The sequence below is a fragment of the Cygnus olor genome, chromosome 1 (genome assembly GCF_009769625.2).
Source record: "Cygnus olor isolate bCygOlo1 chromosome 1, bCygOlo1.pri.v2, whole genome shotgun sequence".
Classification (NCBI taxonomy): domain Eukaryota; kingdom Metazoa; phylum Chordata; class Aves; order Anseriformes; family Anatidae; genus Cygnus; species Cygnus olor.
In genome coordinates, this window is record NC_049169.1 from 198164091 (window position 1) to 198186474 (window position 22384).

Consider the following 22384-nt stretch of genomic DNA (forward strand, 5'->3'; position numbering starts at 1 on the left):
GTTGACAGCTTGGGTTGTTTGTTGAACTGCTCAAGAGGACAACGCTCCTAAATACACAATCACATAAAGCTTTGCTTTTCTGTATAAATATGGATGCTCACATGGTGGTTTCCTAATCCTCTTACATAAACCATTACACTGTTCATATATAATGCTATGTAAAAAGAGACTACAGTATGGTATTTTTTGTTAATTTGGAAACTGGTGATTGAGCAATACTTCTAAAACTTACTCAGGAAATCTTGTCTCCAAATATTGTCAAAAACCAAAATTCTTTAGTGATAATTTAAATATACACACATTTCAAAAGGACTATTTGGAGAATTAAAGGAAGCAATTGAAAGAAAGTGAGCTAACATACTTAGGTGTACTGATTTAAAGCAAGTTCAATTCCTATTACGTCTTGATTGAAAAGGATGTCTCAGCACAAACTAAGTTAAAAGTTATCTTAAGATTTGGGGCAGCAGCGAAAGCTCTAGCAAAAACAAGAGGTGCATACCACATAGCTGTGCTGCTCATAAAGACGTACATATGGCAGCGAAGTCGCTGAAAACAACCCATTAGCAGCTCTAATAACGTATTTATTTTGGATGGATGCTGAAAATTAACGGACAATGAGGTGCTGTCGTCTCATATTAAACTTCGCATTGCTCAAGTAAGTGTTTCACAAACTTTGAGTACGAGTTCACAGCAAGCCAAGCATGCCGTTTTTCAATCGGAACTACAACGAACTGCATTTCAACCTGCAGAAATTCAAGAGATGCAAATGCAGTGCAACCGGAAGTACTGGAGCCTTTGAGTTAGCTCTTCCAAGACTAAGGAGATGAGCCGAATTTCTTATGGGCAGGGAAAAACAGTAGGAGTTAAACCCCTTGGCATCCACTTGTTAGTCCAAGTGCTTGAAGAACTTCATAGAAACCTGCTTTACTTGTTTGCCTAAGACCAGTCACCTCTGCCCTTTTATAAGCCAGCTAAGCTACCCGTAACGTGCTTAGTAGGTTTCAACAACCCTGTAATAAAATTATTTTGAACATCCACAACTTGCTTTATTTGTGATACCCAAAACAACTGCTATTTATTTACGGAATCATAGTAACTTTGTTATCCATGGACACAGACTAGTCTCAAAAGTGTAGTTTCTAATAAAAGCTCTTCAGAGATTAAACAGGAAATAGCAGAACTAAGGTAATCCTTACATTATTGCATTATTTTTCTCTCTATCATTGCTACCAGCTGTTTCTTTCAAGGTTGTTTCTTTAAGCTATTGGTTACACTCAGCCTTCTATAGTTTGTCTCAACTAAACTTTCAAGCAATTCCTTACAGAAAGAGAACTTTCTGTGGATGTCTACATCAGTATATTAACAATTCAGAGTTCTTTTTAAACATTAATTTCCGTTGTGTCTCTCAAGGAATCACTGGGTACTGACTCAGGCCCACCACTGCGCTTGCTCAAAATAGGTTCCCACCCGGTGAAGCTGCCCACCTGAGCACCCTACAAACACTCTGGAAGAAGGTACCTCCCACCCTCAGGAGAGAAACCACAGCTTCTGCAGCTTTCTCTAGCAGTTGGCTCCCTATGCATGCATGAGATTCTGATGGAAAAGGCAGAGCAATCAGGTGATACAAAAGAGGCTTCTTTACAGACAGCTCCACAGGTTACAGACTCGAAGCACATGCGTTGGATGAAAAACTCTTGACTAGCAGCGCGGATCACTATAGCATGAACACAGATTACTAGAATGGCAGTGGATCACAAAAAAAAAATCAAACCCAAATATTCAGTCCTTCTAAGACACACACTTACTGAAATTCTTTACACTTGAAATTAAACTGCATTTAAATAATACTGAATATTCTTTAACAAGTCAGGTTACATGCTGCAGATAAATAGCAGTAAGATTAGCAGTGCAGAATGGTACTCACGCAGTTCCTCAAAGGAAGAGCATCTCCTCACCTGAATCACAGGAATTTTCAGCACTCATCAGCAACAGCTCTTGTAGTAACCCAGACTGTTTCCTTTGCCTTGGACTTTCACTAGAAATTTGTTCCTCATAGTTTGTTGTGCTCCCAGGTGACCTGCCGTCCTTCCGAAGAGCAGGACTGTAACATTTCACATATGCAAACTCCCCAACAGTTGAAGTGGGAGAAGATTCTCCACCAACAGAATCTGTTTTACCTGAATTTAAAGCACTGAATCAGTTTAGATACAGTTATGCAACACAAATTCTCTGCTCTGGATTAAGATCTCCTTTCTCCCCAACCCTTTCACCCCACCAACAGCCCCTTTTGGCCACCCAATCCAATTAAAAAACTCAAGTTCAATTTATTATCTAACACAACTAACAGATAAATAATAATGGAATAAATCACCTGTGGATCAGAAGGGGATTTACACAGCATGTAAGCATTCCCTACTCTAATATTTTACTGGATAATATTTCAGAAGCATTTTTAGGTATGTATTTTGATACTTTTTTAAACGAAAATGTGTAGTACTAAGTCAAGTGCTTTTAAGAATATAAACATATTCTTCAATCAAACCCTTCACCAACAGGAATTTGTTATCTAATCAAGACACCAAATTGGCCCACCAAGAATTATTCTGCACAAACTGATGCTAACATTAATTACTTTTCTTTAATTAAAAAATGTCCCATATCAGCTGTTTCATTATTTTGCTCAAGATCAATGCCAGTCTGACAGGTCTGTAATTACTTGGATTGTTCTGCTTCACTCTTTTAGAAACACTAGCACAATATTAAAGCTTTGTAAAATATTCATTAGATTTTAGCTGCAAAGAAACTTGGGTGAATTGAGGTGTGGAGGGGTAAGAATTAAATGTTTGCATCTAGAAAACGTCAGTTTGCTGTACCTGTTACTTACTGTTCCTTACAAAGAGTTACTAAGTACTGCATACAAATGGTAACAGAAACCAGTAACTGCTTTGTGGAGTTGTTCTGAAATTGTTACAGTGTTCTGTAATTGAAAAAACTAAAGAGCTCCTATAAAAATTCTGTAGAAACTAGATACTAGCTCCTTATTTTAAAGATTTCACTCATCCTGGCTATGTTCCAAAGCTAAACTTTTAAACACCCTTCCATCAGCTCTGATGGTTCTTTTTGCAGTTAACTGATATGTTCACATCTGATTAAACCCTCAGAGAAAACAAGGTAGGAATAGCTACATAAGACTTTATTCTGCACTCAATCTAGTATCTTTGATATGAAAGGAATTTTTAACATAGACCCTGCAAATTTTATCATATGCCCGACAGAAAAATCAACAGGAAACTTCAGTCCCAGAATTACAGTGAATTTTCTTTTCTCACTGGATTTTTATTTTGGATATATTTTTCTAGTCAGACCCTGATAGGATAAGTTTTTCTCAACAATAGCTCCCTAGGATGGTGTATAAATTATACCTTAGGATAACAGTATCAGCTATTACTTTACAATCAATCAGCTCAAAGGCTTCAGAAAAGATTCATTTCCTCCAATCTGTATTTCTTAGAATCATTTGTCATATATACGTGTGCATATATATGTGTGCGTGTATATACACAATATATTTTATCAAATATATACGATATATTTTACCTGCAAAAGAAATGTTGCAACTCCTCGGTGTGTCTACCTCTGGAATAACACTAAGTTCATGCTGTTCCAAGTCAAGCCCTAACTTGACTTTTGTCACGGGTGGTTTGGAAGATCTCCATTTCTGTTCTCTATGTAGAACTTTCTCAGGCTGTTCTGCAAGACAAAGTTTTGTGGATTAAAATCCCCTGGCATGTTACAACGTATCTATCAAATCAGCTTGGGCAAATGGAAGAGAACTGCATCTCAGCAGCAAAAAGAGAAAAAAAAATATTGTAATACAAAATGCTGTAACAGCCTTACCAGTTTGCCCAGCTAGATCGATGCACTGCGAAATCATTTCACTTCTGTGAAGTTTACTCATGCCACAGTTCTCTTGCCGGTAGTTTTCTGAGTCTTGGAAAATGTCACTCCTGTTAATCCAGCCAGGCATTAGTGCTTCTGTCATTTCTTCATTTGTATTTGTGCTGATACGTCTTACCTTAAATAGAAAAAAAAAGAGCAGCATTACTTAAGATTATATTTATACTCATTTATTAAGCCAGCATTTTCTTGTGTGTATATTTTACAATACTAAGCTTTCTACTTCGAGAAAGAAGTTCAAGTGCCTTGTATATTTTACTGAAACATTTGGGCACAAAGATGCTATATTTAGCTCTACAAACCTAGCGTGATAAAACAATTGGCTACGTTTTCAAGGCATTTGTTAGCTTTTATTAGAATAATCAGCATTTTTAAGTGGAATAATTCCTGAAAAGTCTGCTTGTACTTTTCCACTCCTGAGTTCAGGAATTTTAGCTGTATGAAGACTGCAATAGCAAGGCTCGAGGAAAGAGTTATTTTTCTAAGATGGCTTCAGGTTAAAAAAAGGGCAAAAAAGATTTCATTAGGAACTCCAAAATAAACTTGCACTTTTCTCCCATTACCCAGAAATGAGCAAAATTACAAGTCAGGGGTGCAACTATCAAAACATTTCCTTAATATGTGCACATAAAAAGAAACTTTTTGAAATAACAAGTTATGGCAAAGAACTACACATCAGAAGTCCTAATTAAAATTTTCATTATGGGATCCTACCGTTCACCCTAAAGTTTTATCATCTACTAGCTGACCATGTGAAGCATTTATAAAGCCTACCTGCTTGTTCAGAAATTCTTTCAAAGCCTCTTGTTGTCTCTGCATCTGTTCCTTCAATTTATCCTGCTTCTGTAAAAGTAGTTGTTCTTGTATTTTCTGTCGAGAAAGAAGAGCTTCTCTTTGTGCATCTAGCTGCTCCTGCAATTCTTTCAAATACCGTTGCTGAGCCTGGATGCTTTCCGATGAGGCCAGCATCCTATCCCTCAAACTCAGTATACCAGAATAATTTAACAAAGATGCCTCTCCACTTTTTGATGTCAAGAACTCCTCAACGCCTTCTTCACGAGATAAAGTCACAGGTTCAGCACGAGCAGTGGGCTCAAGGCTTGTTTTGACGGTGCTCCCTACAGACCCCTGCTGACCTACCAAAGAATCAGCTGTGGCTGCCTGTACCACATGAGATCCTGTGGCTGGCATAAGGGGTGCTGTGAGCAGAGGCTCTTCTACAGCTTCTGTTTCTGTTCGGTGGTCAGACATCATCTGAGATGATTCCTGAAAGTGTTCTGCTTCTGAGGGCTCAGAGGAATTCTCTGCAGGCAAAGCAAACCTAACCTGCTGTACACGTGCTTCTGGCTGCGTTCTGACTGCAGCAACATCTTGCGTGACTACGGCTGACGGTAACCAGAACGGAGATGGCTCCCTGACCTGATCAGGGGAGGTTTCCAGTGGCCTCACTGGTTCCTGTGAAGGACAGCTCCACGGCAAGCTAAACTCTCCATACCTCAATTCTGATGTTTCTAGAGGCTGTGCATGTCTACCAGGATAAACATGATGCATTTGCTCCTCGTGATTTTGTGATGATGTGCTTTCAGGAATATTACATAGGCTGGAAAAAACAGGTGGTGACCGTGCATGGTCTTCTGCATGAACTTGTTCGGGTGACTGCTGCTGCGTACGTTGCACTCTTTGCCTCTGTAGAACTGGTTCTAAGACAGGCTTTAAATTCATTGATTTTGTTTCCACAGAGCTTGAAGGTGTTACAGAAGCAGCCGAGTATCTTTGCTTCAGTTTATTCTGATACTCCTGTAGACGCTTTCTGGCTTCTTCAATTGTCTGTTTGTGCAGCCTAAACATACAGAAAACATGAATCTTTCCAGACTGGTGCAAAGACTAACATCATTTTCAATAATCAAAGCAATTTAAATTATTTTGAAGCAGGCAAGTCAGAGCTTTCATTTCATAAAGTAATTTACCTATTTTGCTGTAGAAGACGCTGTTGATAATTACGAATCATCTGTAAATGGCTGTCTTCTCTAGGACTTCTAGTTTCTGACACAGCAGTACTTCCAGACTAATTGAAATTGAATAATTTTAAGTAGAAATATACAAGTAACTCACAGAAAACTGTTAAGGCAACAATCTTAAACTATATGTTTGTTCTCCCAAGTGTACAGAAACCTCCCTGTCACTTGAAGTCTGTGAGATTTCAGCCTCAGGCACTGAAGCTAAAGCAGTTTTTGGAACACGTGGCCTACAGCTACAGCCTCTCTTGGCAAGTCTAGCATATACCATCAAAGTCAGCGTGCTTAGCTCAAGGAGGTAAGTGTACCCAGTAGCAAAGCGAGGGAGCAATGATCTAACGTTTGCTTTTACAAGACAAACAGATTCTTTGAAGAATAAACGTTGTGCAAATGGTTCAAGATTTTTTAAAAAAAGATTAAAAAATAAAAATAAAAATAAAAAGCTACTTTTCCTCAATATCCACAATAAATATCCCTTCATTTAAGTAGATGTTTAGGATTTAGACAAAGACAAAAAGGTGTAGGTGCTTTTTTTCTTTTCTTTTTTCCTAAGATTTTTTTTCCTTCAAAAAGGAGGGTATTTGTACACACAATCATTATACGACTCTACCTGCTAGTAAAATCTGACTATTTTATACATATTTGCTGTCCCCAGAACTATGCAAAGATAATCAAATATTCAAAGCGTTTTTCTGATATCATGGGAAATACAAGCTTCTAGATTAGACAAAAAAGTTGTGGTCTTTATGTATAAGAGCTTCTGATTCATGGCCTGAGGACTAAAAACGAGGTCGAGACCGATAGAATTTAGAACTAGCTATTGGTGCTCTTGATTCTTATAAAATAAGAAAATAATTCACACACACACACAAATTTCTACAATTCTTCACCTCATGTTCCACTTCCTTCTGTTGATCTGGAGAAGGAACGCTGCAGCTTTGTACTGGCTGACCTTTCTCCTCCTCCTCCTCTTTGTTCTTAGCCTCCTCTGAACAGGTTTGCATTTGGATCTTCAGAAAATCAGCCTCCAAACGTGCTTTCTTTTCTTCAATTTGTTTTAGCAAGGCCAGCTGTTCCTGTTTCTGTTGCTCTATTTGCTCAATCTATTGAAAAAAATCTACACAACTTGAGGAAAAAAACACCCACACCACCACACATACAACTGCTCCAACTTGCAACTTGTACCAGAAATTTTATTGCTTATATATGACAAGCTTTTCCAAATTGTAAGAGGCCTTAAAAAATAATTCCAAAGTTTACAAGAATACTTTTAGTTGCCTGGCTAGATATTTCTAACAGTCCCTGAATCTGTTTGTTATTGTGCTCTTTTGATCTACCCATTAACAGAATGGATAAAAATCAAAACGTAATCATTCAAGATAAATTATAATTTTCCAGAGACTGCAAAGGAAGTCCTTCTTTTAGACTGTATTCAGAAGCCTATTTTGCATTTTATAGAGCTTTTCATCAAGATTTCAATGCATTTAAATGTTAATTTGAGTCTAACGAAATTTTTAAAATTGCTAATGTATAACCAGTTTAAGAGCACTCCATAAATCTCTGAAGTGTTTTGTTTATTTTTATTCTCTTTCCAAGTATCTTTCATCTACAAATCACTTCTATCCACACGGAGCAACAGCACATTTCATTTTAGAATGGAAGTGAAGAAAATTTTCAAAGCACTGACAAAGATGAGGTGGACAACAATTTATAGTGGCAGGGTCTGAATGGGGGATGTGATGAAGAGTAACCTGAGGAAGAGCTAGACCTGAGAACAGTTAATGCAGACGTGGGAATAAATACACCTGGACAGGTGAAAAGTGGGAGAAAACAGATGTTAAAACAGCAGATCCTTGGTGAAAGTTTGGTTACTCCCCCCCCCCCCACACCTCTAGCAAAACACTGTGTTGACAAATGTTTCCTGAATCTCTGAACTTTAACTCTACAATTTAAGTAGGACCTGAATTTCAACATTTTTTTTTAATTGATAAACCACCACATAATAGCTGGCAGGTCTCTAAACATCTACGATACAATGAAAATATAATGAAATATATACACTATGTATATATTGCATATAACGAACAAAGCTATTATTTTCTAAATATAATGTAGCATTCGTATATATACAAAAGACTTCTTGCATTAGATTTTTTTAAATTAGCTAGGAGACAAAATATTCAAGATCTGTAAGCTTTTCCTGTCACTCTAAACAATCCCGGAGACTTTCCAGTATTGTTACACAGGGTTTCAAAGTTGTGTATTGTTGGCTACATTTTCCCTAAGCCAGAAAGGTATTAACCTACAATTGGAATTCTCATTAAAAGTTCATTCAAATGTTCGCAGCATGTTAAAAGGGTCTATCACAGTTTCATAAGCTGAAACTTCTATGAATCACTTTTTACATCGTAACTACGACAAGTACATATATACACACTTACCAACTTCTTTCTCTCATTTTCCATTCTGATTTTAGCTGCTTGTTCTTGAGGATGGATCAGAACTGAATTTTCAGCTGCAGCTGTATGTTCCAACGTTTCCACAGAGTCTAAAATATATTTGTTATTTAACTGTAAATGCAGTCAGAAAGAGTTTTGGATCACGTCTACATCTTGCTTTACAGTTTCCCACCTCTCTAAACAAAAATGCACAAGCAGGTCTTGACAAGATGCTGGAAAAATCAGGTTTTGTATTATTTAAGCCATTAATGACCCTTTATCACGTGCCTTTCTTGAATATAAAGTAATGGCCCAGCTCCAACAGGATGGAAGATTGTTTCTAACCAGATAACTTGGTAGCCTAATAGCAAGATCATCCTGAGGAAAAAAAAAAAGCAGTAACTTCTGAGAAAAAAGAGGATCTAAAACTGGCAGCCTCTGGGAAAGTGATCTAGCATTTGGCTACTGCACAAAAAGCCAATCTTCATCCTGTACTATCTGCTTCAAATAGCAGCACATCTTCAGCAGAGGCACGTTTTCACTCTTGCTATGCTCCTGGGAATTATGCTGGTGTATCCATGCACACGACTAAACTAAAACACCTAAGCTTATTTAAAACAAAACCACAGCAAGTACCTTATCAAAGTAGGAAAAGAAAAAAAAATATATATATATAATCACTTTAATAGACTTCAAAACTCACACTTAGCATACCAGATGCAAGTTCACTAACTTCAGCACTCACCTAATGAAAAGAGCCCAGGCCCAGCATGGGAAGGAACCCAAACTGCTTGGGCTGCCAAGCAAAATGGAACATTCAACTGCTCTAAATTCCAGTTTTACACTGGGGCCTTTTGGAATGGTGCCTTAAGACCAGGAAAAATACATCACTACAGACACATCACTTCATGCTTGTCTCAAGCATTTCTAGCTGTGAATCTCTGAAGCATTCAGTTCTTGCGATTTAACGGGTATGGAACTTCAACAAACAATTTTGCACTGAGAATTCTCCTCCTGGATGCCTTTTAGAACACGGCAGCATCAAGTGTGGCAAAAAAATGGGCAAGATTTACAAGATAAAGGTATTTAGACATCTTTCCTCCAAAAGATCTTTATGGGCAAGGTAAGTAAATGAGCAAAAACCTCTCCCCTTTTGCGTTTTCAACAAATCTACAAGACAAAGGCAGAGATGAGAGAACTGTATTTAATCTCTAGCAACATGATAAAAATACCACCACTGAAAAATTCATCAAACGACATTATTACAGTCCACCCTTCTGTTCCTACACAACACATAAGTATGTATTACATACCTTTGGCTTCACATACTGAATTTTTGTGTTGCTCATAGTCAAGTTCTAAATCACAGAGCTGTCTCTCCTCACTAGGAATTGTGCCTGATTCAATAGTCTCAACTTCACTTGGAATCTCTTTCTCATTTTTTGATGTCCATTCCTCTTTCTGGCTTCTAATCTTGTTCAGCAACTTCTTTAAGGCAAGTTTTGATTGAGATTGGTGAGTTTTTGCCTCTTCGTGTTCTGTAAGGAACACATACCTTTAAGAGTTTGGGGGTAATGACTATCCTCATGTCATAGAAAACAAAAAATCTTTATTTTTTTTTTAAATTGCTTACACAATTGGACAAATAGCTCAGCTATACTGTCAAGTTGTCAAGGCTTAACAAGTATTTTCTCTTACTTGAAAGAAAGAAGCAGCAATTTGTCTCAGGATGCTATGAAAGGAGGGCTCAGCCAGTTGCAGTATTTCAGAGTAAGATTAATCCCAGACTCCACTGTTGCAGAAACCAGCAGCACTATTTCCCTAGGCTGTACGTTTCCACCCCCTCCTGTGCATTAACACTAGCACCATAATGGATCACAGACCAAAAAATGAATAGTGCCAACAAAGGGATGTGGAAAAAATGCTTGGGCACACAGCGATGTTCACTAACACACCTTGTTCACATTACGTTATCCCGCTGATGCCACAAGCAAAGAGTACACACACACTACATGCAATTATTGGGGCCTCCTCACAAGATGAAGCAACTGGATCACAAACCTGAGCATAAAGGACGTACAGTCAGTAGACTTTCACACGAAGTCAAACCTTAACACGGCTATTCACTGGACTAACAATTCAAAGCACACTAAACATACTTAAGTTCATATACTAGTGCCATCCCATCATTTGCGATAATTATATAGAAACTAACACAGCTACTAAAAGCGTAGTTCTTACATCAATTAAAATTATGCTCAGTATACTAACAAACTGAATAACATTAGAAAAATAAGTCACGTTTCTATTTTAAATTTGTATTTCATAGAATGGTTTGGGTTGGAAAGGACCTTGAAGATCATCTCATTCCAACCCCCCTGCCGTGGGCAGGGACACCTCCCACCACACCAGGTTTCTCAAAGCCCCATCCAGCCTGGCCTTGAACACCTCCAGGGATGGGGCATTTGTTAGAATATTATCATCCATAGTAAACATTATAAACCACTTAATTCTGAAATATTTCATAGTTAAAGAATTTTAGCACTTACACATTTAATACTAAAGTTAATTAATTTGATATACTAAACTACAATCTCTTCTCTTCTACTATAAAACCAAAAAGACTAAGTTAAAATTTAAAAGCCTTACTTTCTGCTCCATCAGGGACCTCCCCTTCTGTCATCTGTTCTGATTCTTGTCGATTGTCACAAGCAGATTCTTGCTCCAAAGAGAGATCGAGATCATTATCTTGAGATCTATCATTAGGGGCTGGCAAAGGTTGTGGCTCATACTGCAAAATCAGGTCTCCTTTCATTTCTAGTTAAAGGAATACAACCACAAAAAATGACCAAACAGAATAAAATGCAAATGCTGCAAGACACTAAGAAATTCCAACATCAATTTATCAATTTGTTTCACAACGTATTGAATCCAACTACTTTTTTCCCCCCAAAATAGAAGACTTTTAAAATTGAAACCATTTAGATCATTAGCTGTCTATTTAATTCTGAACTTGTACAAAGTTTTCCACTAAACTATGCTAAGTATTTCAAAATAAAAGGTTTTAAAATAAAAGGCTCATCTCTATGCAAGAAGCAGCACGTAGAACCATCGCAGGAGAATCCCAAAAACCCATCAGAAAAAAGGAGCACCCTGACCTGGCTGTTCACAGATCTGTCACATGAGGGACACCACTCCCATGGTTCAGGTGCAAAATCCTGGAAGATGAATCCATGGGAGAGGATTCAGGATCGCCTCGCTGACTGAGGGGTTACTGCCTACGAGGGGTGTGGGACACGTGGGAAGAGCACCTTAGGATTGTACTAGACTTATTATGGACATTTAGGGAAAAATAAAAAAAAAACACAAAAGCAGGGAAAGGGAAGGATTAGCAAGTCTGAGGAGAAAACAGAGGAATAAGTGCATAAAGGGCCAGTGAGTACACTGGTCTGATCACGTGCAGCCTGGTTCCTGGCAGCCTGTCCTGTCTTCTTGCTAAATTCCATTTCTGTTTTCCTGGGGGAGGAACTTTCTAATTTGTATGCCTGCAAGCGTATGGGTGTGTAACAGACAGCAAGTGGAGCGTAAACAGGCGTGTGTGCATATTACATGGGCATACATATCAGCGTGCAATGACTAGCAAACGGCAAGCCAGACTAGCCAGTGAGAACAGCAAGAGGCTTGGGAAACGGGTATCGAAGCAGCCCTAAGACTGGGCTGGATACTGGAAAGGACAGAGGGTTTACAACTTGGCCACCGGAGGGATCAGGAGATCCAAGCCAGCTACAGGGGAGATTGCAGGAGGCTCAGGCTCAACCAAGAAACCTGCTGGCACACGTACATATTATTTCTTTAACAGACAACTGAGGGTATCTACTGGGTAGACTAAGTATTTACAGTCAGTTACTGCAGGCATTCATAGTGGGTGCCTGTGTTTGTGTAAAAAGGGAGGGGTGTCTGCGTACCACTAACTGGAGAGGAGCAGAAAACCTCAGCTGTTTGCGTGACCAGGAGCCAGCAAGGGGGGAAGCTGAGGATCCAGGGCCAGCTGCTGGGTGCACTGAGCTTCTGAAGCTACCTTCCTGAGGGATCCATAGCACATACCGAGGACAGCGGGGCGCGAGTGGACATGCAAGGTAACTGGAGGGCTACAGGCTCTTTGATCAGTTCTGGACAGACTGAGTGCTTAAGACCCGTTTCTGGGGAATTAGGGGGGAGATAGAAGGTGTATATACATGTAGGGCTGGAAACCTCGGGGATGTATGTGTCTCGGGAGAGCTGGGGTGCAGGGACCAGCTACTGGGCTGAGTGAGTGTCTGAGACCAACTGCTACAGAGATCTGTACTGTATACGCAGACATTTTCCCACCAAGCAGCCTTCAGCCTGTTCAGCCAGAGCAGGGAACAGAACGAGACAATTCACGCTGTTTGTGTTTAATGCAACGTGCTGTGTTTTCTACACTAGCCTGCACGGCCAGCTGCAGGTATCTGTACTTAATCGTGGTTTGCATGTGTGCATCACCTACCAGGAATAAACGCACAGCCCCACTACTTGCCGCACCCAGAACAGGCAGCTGCAGCAGCCTCTCATCTACTGAGCAACCCGAGTCCGCAGCCTCCCGCAAGTTACTCACTCCTGTCCTCACTGTACATATCTTCAAAGGCAAACTCCAGTTCTCTCTGCCAGTCGTCTTTTATTTCCACGCGTTTGTATGCGGGTACAAAAAGCTGAGGTGGCATCTGCGCTACCATCTGCCTCCTGCGCATCCGATCCACGTTCTGCATTTGTTCAAGTTCTTTCAGTAGCCTTTCCCTGTCCTTCAAGGAAAGGGGTGAGAAGCATTTTGTGTTAACATTCGGACAGCTGTATGTCAGGACTGATAACATACTTCCAATTTGGTTACCATGAGGTTTGTTTAACCCTCAACATTTAGTTAATTTTATTCTAGAGCAGGTGTTTTCTCAGGAGAAGAGTATATCTGACCTTTAAACACGGTCATACACTGCGTAAAAGATCTGATGTTAAAGAACTGAGTTGTACCCTGTAGGCCAACTTTCCTAAACAGAATTAAATCTTCTGTTTTCTGAAGTAAATGAGCACTGCCTTCAATAAGCTAGTGTTGTTAGTATGTGCTACTTAAAAATAAGAGTTGCTGAAGTAAGCTAACCCTCTTGGTGCAGTACAATGATACATTAAAGCTATTTTAAAAAAGCCTTATTTGAAGGGTTTTTTTTTGTTGTTGTTGTTAACAATGAACATCAGAAATATAATTTTCACAGTTCCCCAAATTAGTTAAGTTACTCATTTATGGCCAATCATATCTCAATTAAAAAACCATAGGAAGCTGTTATTTGAGATATTTGTGTTATTGTCTGTTACTGTCACAAACTTCTAAAGTACAAAACCCCTTCTCAACAGTTGCTTTTACTTCTTAAGGAAAATAAGATCAGTTTTTCCAGATTTCTACACTAGCAGAACCTTAGTTTAAGTAATAATGTTGATTTTTTTTTCCAAAAATTAAGAAGTGTTGGCTTTTCATAAGAAATATTAATAACTTCTGAGAATCTCATAGATACTTTGAGATGTGCCATGATAAAGTCATGACGAAGCTCAATTTTATTCAGCACAAGCTTTGTGTACAATACAATAACAAAGTGGTATGCCCACATATTGAACGATCAATAGAAAAAGTACTGAACAGTTTCCTCTCCTGTATACATGTAATAAAACAAAATTTTACACCAACAACAGATTAAGAGCATGACAACTGCAAAGACACCCAATTTGAATCCAAGTATGGATTTGAAGTCAGCATTTGTACCAGCTTATGTCAGTACAAACATGATGATCTCTGCCCTTCAGATAATGACCGAATTTTCTTTCCTATTAGATATAAATACACATGGTACATTCTTACACATTTCACATGCTGTTATTTTATCTGATTTCTGTCTTCAAGTTTTTCAGACAGAGAAAAAAACCCATGCGTGATTGACAAGATACAGTAATACCAGAAATTTGAAGCATATACACAGACACACTAGAAACAAAGGTGTTTAAAAAAAGGCTGTGGGAAAAAAGAAGTTCTTGCAACTGTGTAGAACCTCAGAAAACTAACAAAAAAGATGGAGGCAGCTCAAGAATACACAAGGACACTCCGGAAGAAGGGTACATATGTAAGAGTATGCTTTCACTGCATATACACTTCGGTAAGTGTAAGCAATGTATTATTTGTATATACAATCTCTCTCTCTCTATATATACACACACACACACAATGTATATATATATCTATACTGTTCCATTAACAGATTACGTCTGGTGCTCCAAAGAGCATTCTCCAGAAGTCCTTGGAGCAGAGGCAGAGTAAGTTCAGGCTTGTTGGGATCTCTTGCTGTCTTTTAGTAGTAAAAGGTCCTTACACCTTTTGTAAAAAACAGGATACAAAGGTGAGGAAATAATCAGGGAGAAGCACCAACCCACAACTGAATGCTCTGAATACTAATTTAACATGTTTATGTAAAATAAGCCGAACGTAAGGGAGGAAGGAGGACTGACAATGAGTCTATAAATTTCAATTTTCTCAAAAGCACATTAGTCAGATTTAGGGTGACTGACATTCTTACAGGTGCTTTGCGAAGTGGTACCCATCGTTCTGGTCATAATTTAAAACCATTTTATGTTTTTCCCTTGATCTCACACAGCTATTAAGTAAACAAGTTTATAAAAACAATGGCTGTAGGAACAACTGATGAAATTAAAACTTTGAATTTGTTGATCTTCCAGGCAGAAGAGTTCTATCATTAATTTTATCATTAATTATCTAAATACTTCAAGCAGTTAGTTAACTCACAAGGTATTACTTCAGCTCATTCCTTTATACTATAACAAAAAAAAAAGACAAGCAAAACAAGGCCCTGAAGTACAGAACTCACAACTTTGTCAAGCGTATTTTTTTTCCATGCTATCCTGTATTTAGAAAACAAGAACCCCATTCCTACTTCTCGTTGAACTGACAGTGGACTACCCTGACCTCTGCCAATGAGAACAAGAGAAAAAAGACTTATTTCAAACAAAGGCACCGTAATACTAGTCCCTGTAAGAGCTATGGCATTGCATAAAAAAAAAAAAAATTTATCTGCAGTGTCTATTCTGCTTACAAACATTTTTAATTTATCTTTATCAAAAAGGTTTCTTGTCTTATAAACTTCCAGAGAGCCAAAATTAAGAAGATGAGCTTGATGAATTTTTGAAAGCATTCTGAAAACCCTATTTAGTCCACCTCCTGAAACCACAACCCCTTAGGAAACCTACAGCTTACTTAACACCGATCATTTTGACATGAAAAACAGGCACAACGTTTACTTTGCCTACCTGAGCCAAATGGACCGTCTTCAAGGCATGATTTCCTCTGAGATGGGCCTTTGCAACCTGCTCTCTTTTTTCTCTCTCTGCCTCTCTGTGCAGCTCCTCCAAGCGCTTGCCTTCCTCTTCAGCAGCTAACCGAGCATCTGGCTGGCAGTCAATTAACAGTTTAGTCCACCGAGTTCTTGTGATAGTTTAAAGTGCATGTAACACTAAATAATTCTGTAGCAAAACCACTTTGAAAAAGGCATACGATACCGTACGAACACTCTCAGAAGTTTTATAGTACTCAGCTGCAAGCAAAACCAAACTGTATTTATACATTTGGGAAAAAAATGCATATTTACACATTTGCTAAGTGTTAGGTGTCAAAGCATTCTAGTTCCTAACTCCACTAGGGATAATCGTTTGTATGATTTATTCATTACAGCCGAGTAGTTATTTTTCCTACACTACAAGCTAAAGTGAATAATGTAATCAATATTACTGATTCACTTCTTTTGTGGTCACGATTTTGTTTTAAACAAGGAGGCCAGAAGTTTTTTCATTTTCACTCGGGAAACAAGGAAAAAAATCTGCAATGTTTAAATAAAAACAATCTTACTAACACTTTAATAAATGCTCAAGTAAAAAAGTTGCACATAAGCTAGGTGAAAGATTGACATTTAGGAATTTTCTGATATAAAGCTAAAACCGCAGCATCTGCTCTTATTGTTTAGACCTAGTCCTTTAAAGGTCAAGAAAACCTTAAACTTCATGAATGAAAACAAAGCCACTAGAGAGAACATTCACAAAGAGAAGCTTATCGACTGTAGAGAGTCTAGTCTAAAAGAGGCTGATCCCAAACAAGAATTTAGACTGTGATCTCACCTCACAGACAAACCAAACAACAGATCATCAGCTCTAAAAGCTAAGTTCTTACTCCATCTCTCACTTGCCCAGATCCTCCCCTTCTTCTGATCCGACTTGAGCCTTTGTCTGATTGTACTGTGAACCTAAGCAAACCTTTTCACCTGGCATAGCTTTGTTCATCATTCTTTTTCTCAAATCAGACCTTTGCCATTTTGGGAAGCTGAAACTGTTGACTGCATGAACAGATGAACGTGAATATGAGGTAAAGACTGGGTGAACACAACTAAGAAAGGAAAAAAGCAGGGTAACTGCAACTATTAATTTAACATAAGACAAAACAGAAGATTGGGGTGCCCTAAGACACCTGTCTTGGGAACTCATCCCCATTCAGAGGCCTCCTTATGTTAGAAATACTGCCAGGAGTGATTCTGACAGCAACCGAGCACAGAACAGTCCTCACAAGTTCCCATCATCTAGGATTCTGATTATTCAGTCATATAACATCTGCTTTACGCAAGTTTCTATTTTTAAACAAGTTCTGGGAAGCTGACCTGCTGGTATCTGATAGCCAGACACAACGTGCAATATAAAGATACATGGAAGCATATATCACAAACACTTAATCACCTGTTCTCCATCCATTTCTCTATCCACATAAGGTTCTGAAATATGGTAACGTGTAATGGAGAAGTTGCCAGCACCAGAGGCCTTCACTGCAGAAATCTTTTTCACTTCAAAATTCTAGAAAGAAAAGTAGAAATAGAAATAAGTACAGCTGTATCACAGAACAGTTGTCTCTGGCAAAGCAACTAAATGAAAGAGAAGCGAGTTCCATACCTTAATTAGTAACAGAAGAAAGCTCAAAATTAAAAACAAACACAAAATTCTCTCCTGAAAACATTATGTCATTTCAATATTGGCATACAATTAATAATTAATCACATCAGCCCAAGGAATACCTAGAGGGCTTAATGACTGAGAGCATCTCGCTGCCTACAGCAGACGTCCCCGCACAAATTGACATTCATCACAGAGCTCTGCCTTCCTGTTTCAATAGCGTTACCTTAACGCAAAAGCACTTGAGCTTTCATGTACGAATACAAAACCCACTTACAACAGCTGACACATCCATCTCAAAGCAGGGCAAGCACAGATCCATAATATAATTACGCATAACAGCAAAATAACATTTCTCAAGTACAGACTTGGCTTATAGAACTCAGAATCTATTATTTCCAGTTTATTAGATGATCAGAGAAAAGACCATTTTCCATAACCTCACTGAAAAAGCATTCACACATACTGTACAAAGTATTTTTTTTTTTTTTTGAGGAGGGGGAGTTTTGGGTACACTTAAAAAACAAAAAAAATGCAATACTACTATGTTATTACAGCAGAAGGCTGAGGTGGCAGGTGAACGTTAGGATAGATAACTATGGAGTTTAACATCACTACAGCTATTAAGTGAAAATGAAATCATGATGAGGTTTAAAGCACACATTAATCATAAAAATATGATCTCACGTGATTTTAAGAAGAAATCTGCACAAACAAGAGATCTGAAAAGGACAGCTATCAAAGCTTAGTAGAAGTCTGTCAATAAATATTTCATTAATTTTCTTGATTTTTACCACTCTCCTTATAGCACGCAAATAACATTTTCAGATATTCCACTGTGAGGAGTCAAACCAATAAATAAAGCACTGTACTGATATGGTATCCTGAAATTATGATCATCGTGGATACATACCTCATGAGGATGGGGCAGAGGAGGTGGTAGGCTTGCAACTTTTGCTGCTCTCTCTCTTTCCACATCCAGGGCATGCTTGCGTGCATTTATTCGTCTAGTAAATAAATGGGGGGAGGGAGAGAGGAGGAAAAATAGTTAAATAGTTCAAGCAACAATGACAGCACTGTGTAAAATAAAAGGCAAACCTAAAAATATAATCATTGACTCCATTTAATTCTTGGGAGACAGAAACGGGTAAGCACACCAAAGAGCCAACAGAACTTACGCTGAAAGGCAGCAGTGAAAAATTAATTTTTGAAGTAATGCAAAAAAAGTAATAACGCGAACTTCTCCGGATCAAAACAAGATCCTGCTTTTCAGAAAGCTCTGCATCACTTCAACATATTTTAATCACTGAAGTGTGCACAAAGCTAAGTATTTAATCAATAGGTGTCAACTCTAATCAAGCTCAGCTATCCCCAAGAGTACAGAATTTATTTTTCACGTCAGCCCAAGTTTGGACCAATTTGTGCCTTTTTTTTTTTCCTTAAAGAGATAAGGGAGACAGTGTCAAATGCAATAGGTCCTTTTTTCAAAAGAGTGTCTTTCCACCATGAGCTGGACTAAGAACATCTCATTTCATCTGTCACTGAATAGCTGCCAGCCAATAACCCGGACTGAAAATAGTAATACAGAGGTGACAGGCTCCCTGGCCATTGAGAGTCGATCAGATCAACTTGTGTACATGACAAGGGGATCTTGGCTTTAAAACTACAAAGTTTTATCAAAATCCATGGGTTTGTCCACAAGCTAGTATCCTTTAACACACACAAAAAAAATCGAATTTAAAAAGCTACAAACAAGCACTGTGATTTTTGCCTTTCACCACGTAACACCATGAAGCACACTCTATGCTTAATGAAGCTCAATATCTATTGCATACCGGGCTTGCTCACGAAGTAATTTCTCTTTTTGGAACTTCTGCTCTTTCAAGGCTTTCCTATGTCTCTTCTCTGCTCTTTGCTTCCTTTCTTCTGCTTGCTTTGCCAGAGCTTCTAAATCAGGTTCCTTAATAAAATATTGCAAGTGATTAATCCAGGACTTCTCATACTATCAGTGTTATATTTCAAATTAAGTATTGCTGGTAAGAACCAAAAGCTTGAAATTCCTTTCTATCATATCAAAGTAAAAATCCTCCAAATAATCACTTTTTCTTCTCCGCTATCTCCTTCACTCTCTTCTTGCCTACCACCAACAGCAGTAAGTTTATCATATTCCTCAGCCAACGGAACCAAAGACTGATGTGGAAACCTTAGCTTCTCTCTTCATCTCTTTATGAAGACAGTAATATATACTTATACATTTTAAATGGTGATTAAACTGTACAGCGAAAGCACCTTACTATCTTTCAGCCATTAATTACAACAATTGGCTATCAATGCAAATCCAGAGATTTTTCACTGAACCTCAGCGACCTCTCAAATCAGGCCTACACAAGTTACAGTTTTGACGTGGAGACAGTTTGCAGTTGCCGAATTAAGTGATGCCAGTTCACCATCTGTGCAAAAGCCTCCAAAGTCCTTACCAAGACTTTTTAAGTCACTGAAGAAAAAAAAAAAAATGATTTCGCCTTCTTAAGCATAGAAAAGAAGCTATTAGATGGTAGAGAAACAAAGTTACTATGTTTACCAGCATATTTGGGACAGCTTACCATGTGCAATTTGGACAAACTGTTATGTTAATATACAGTATCACATAAGCAAATGTGATATTGTACACACAACTTCGGAGTTTGCACAGCAAAAGCCTCAGCAAATTGGACTGCTAGAGAACTTAATGCAGTATTCTCCAACCACAGCAAGGCTGTACAAAACTACTTGAAAAAAAAAAAAAAACACAGGCAAAATCATGCAGACTCAAACAGGCTTCTAAAAATAACTAAATAGGTTATTCATGCTTAGATGTCTAAGAGTTTCCATTCAGCAACAATGGGGCTATAAATCTTTCCCAATAAAAAGTTTGTATTCCTTCTCATCATGCATGGTCTCATGGATAAATATCTGCAAAAAAACACATGTAACATTCAAACATTTTAAACATTTCTACCTTCCAGATATTAGGACTCCAAAATCAGGAATATAAAAAAAAAAAGCAACCTTGGTATTTCTAGAACATCAAGGTATTTCTGTGACAACATTAAGCTGTGTACTTACATTCTCCTTGGCTTGTCGGTGACCCTCACCAACAGCTCTTAAGCTTGATAAAAACAATTTTTCTAAGGCCTTTATCTTCTCATCTTGTTCTTTCTGCCATTCAGCTCTCAATGCCTCCTCCAACTGATGTAGCTGTTCTTCCCTCTTCTGCTTTACTTTCTGTCTTATCTGTAAGGCAATGTACTTCTGCTGCTCTCTAACCTGTAGAAATAGCATTTACGTTTTGTCAGTAACTTAGTAAAAGCACAGTGTTTTTGCAGCAATTACCTCCACAACACACATTCCCCTCCTGGTTAGATTACATGGAAAGATACATTAAAAAAAATCTGTCCAGAAAATACTTTAAAGTTGCCATTACCCTTTTCCAAAATCAACATCATATACTAAATTTAATCTTTGTTAGAAGTTTTACTTAAAGTGAGAGAGCAACACATTGTTGATAAACTAAATGTAATAACTGTTTGAAATAGACTTCTTGCCAAAAATACAGCACAATAATTTATTACTCCCATTATGATGCAACACACTCTAAAGAGAAATGACAACTATACTGCTAAATCAATGCCTTGGAGGACAGCACAGTGGAAGGCTAAGGGGTAAGAAGTAAAAAGAAATGGAAAAATAGCCTTGTGTCCTAACAGCAGCACAGCATAACAGAAATAAAAGAAACATGAGATGAGGAACAGAAAGGTAATTCTAAAAGGAGCAATATTTAAAGCATTAAGAGCTGTGACACTGTAACGATTTGGTTGATCTAGTAGAAAGATAGGTTTGTATTTGCCACAAGCGGCTTATTTCTTCTCCATTAGTGCTGTGTAACACATCAGTAAAAAGAGGTATGTGTATGTTGATAGACAAAAACAAACTAAAAAGATAGATACAGTGAAGTTGGCAGGGATGAAGAGGTTCTGGAACAAAGGCCTGTATGAATCTAACGGAGACTGTATCATGAGAAAAATATGAATTTACTAGCAAATGAACATGACAACAGAAACTACTACACAAGCTAAATATAAACCTAATGTTACTACACTGCAAAAAGTTAGCTTATATGAAGTAAAATTAGGTTGATTTTCCAAAATTGTTACATCTTTAAATGAAATATACAACTTGAAAAAATAGAGGCATACTTGCTGTAGCCTCAGTTTTCTTCTTCTTTCATATTCTTCTTTCAGAAGCATGGTTTCTTCATTAGGACTAAGCCTCAATTTCCCAACTTTTGCCACTTTTCTCTTCATCTTTGGTAACATCGAACAATCAATTTCTATGAGAAGATGAAAAACAGAAATTTGAGCATAAGTGATATAAGCAAAGACAGCCATATATAAAAAAAAATATTGCCATAATCTCGTTGACAATTTTTTGTGCGAGTTTTCTTCAGCAGCCAGTTAAAGTTATATTTGCCAGTAGATTTTACTGTGGAACCTGGATCTGCTAGTTTTGCTGATCATTTCCCATTTCCTCACAATTATGATTTCAATTTTTTCCACACAGACAGAAGAAAAAACAAACCTTTTTTCAGCCTGATACGTAGCCTGCCCCAAAGATACTCAACTCAATAAAAAATAAATACATCTGTATTTGATCTTTAAATATTTTCATCCTGGAAAACACTGTTCTTAAACAAAACAGTAAAAACTTTCAAAAGATATTTTTGTTATAAGAATCAAAGATGTTTTACTAGTGCACAATCCAGGTAGCACTAACAACCAACATGAGGTAGCGTTACACCTGGAAACTTTTCAGTACCATAAATAAGTAATTCTTAGAAATAAATACACTTTTTAGTAACATAAATAACTGAAGCAATCAGGT

General features: G+C 37.9%; 1 protein-coding gene across 1 annotated transcript in view; it reads right to left on the reverse strand.

Moving 5' to 3' along the window:
• Positions 1 to 22384, reverse strand: part of CEP295 (centrosomal protein 295) — a 38845-nt gene that overhangs the window by 15859 nt on the left and 602 nt on the right. Inside the window, 16 exon segments of the mRNA XM_040544237.1 lie at positions 1956 to 2177; positions 3598 to 3750; positions 3898 to 4075; positions 4732 to 5797; positions 5925 to 6022; positions 6863 to 7075; positions 8414 to 8520; positions 9724 to 9948; positions 11060 to 11227; positions 13044 to 13227; positions 15785 to 15925; positions 17255 to 17368; positions 18378 to 18471; positions 19300 to 19424; positions 20570 to 20770; positions 21700 to 21833. Coding sequence (XP_040400171.1) covers positions 1956 to 2177; positions 3598 to 3750; positions 3898 to 4075; positions 4732 to 5797; positions 5925 to 6022; positions 6863 to 7075; positions 8414 to 8520; positions 9724 to 9948; positions 11060 to 11227; positions 13044 to 13227; positions 15785 to 15925; positions 17255 to 17368; positions 18378 to 18471; positions 19300 to 19424; positions 20570 to 20770; positions 21700 to 21833 — 3423 coding nt within the window.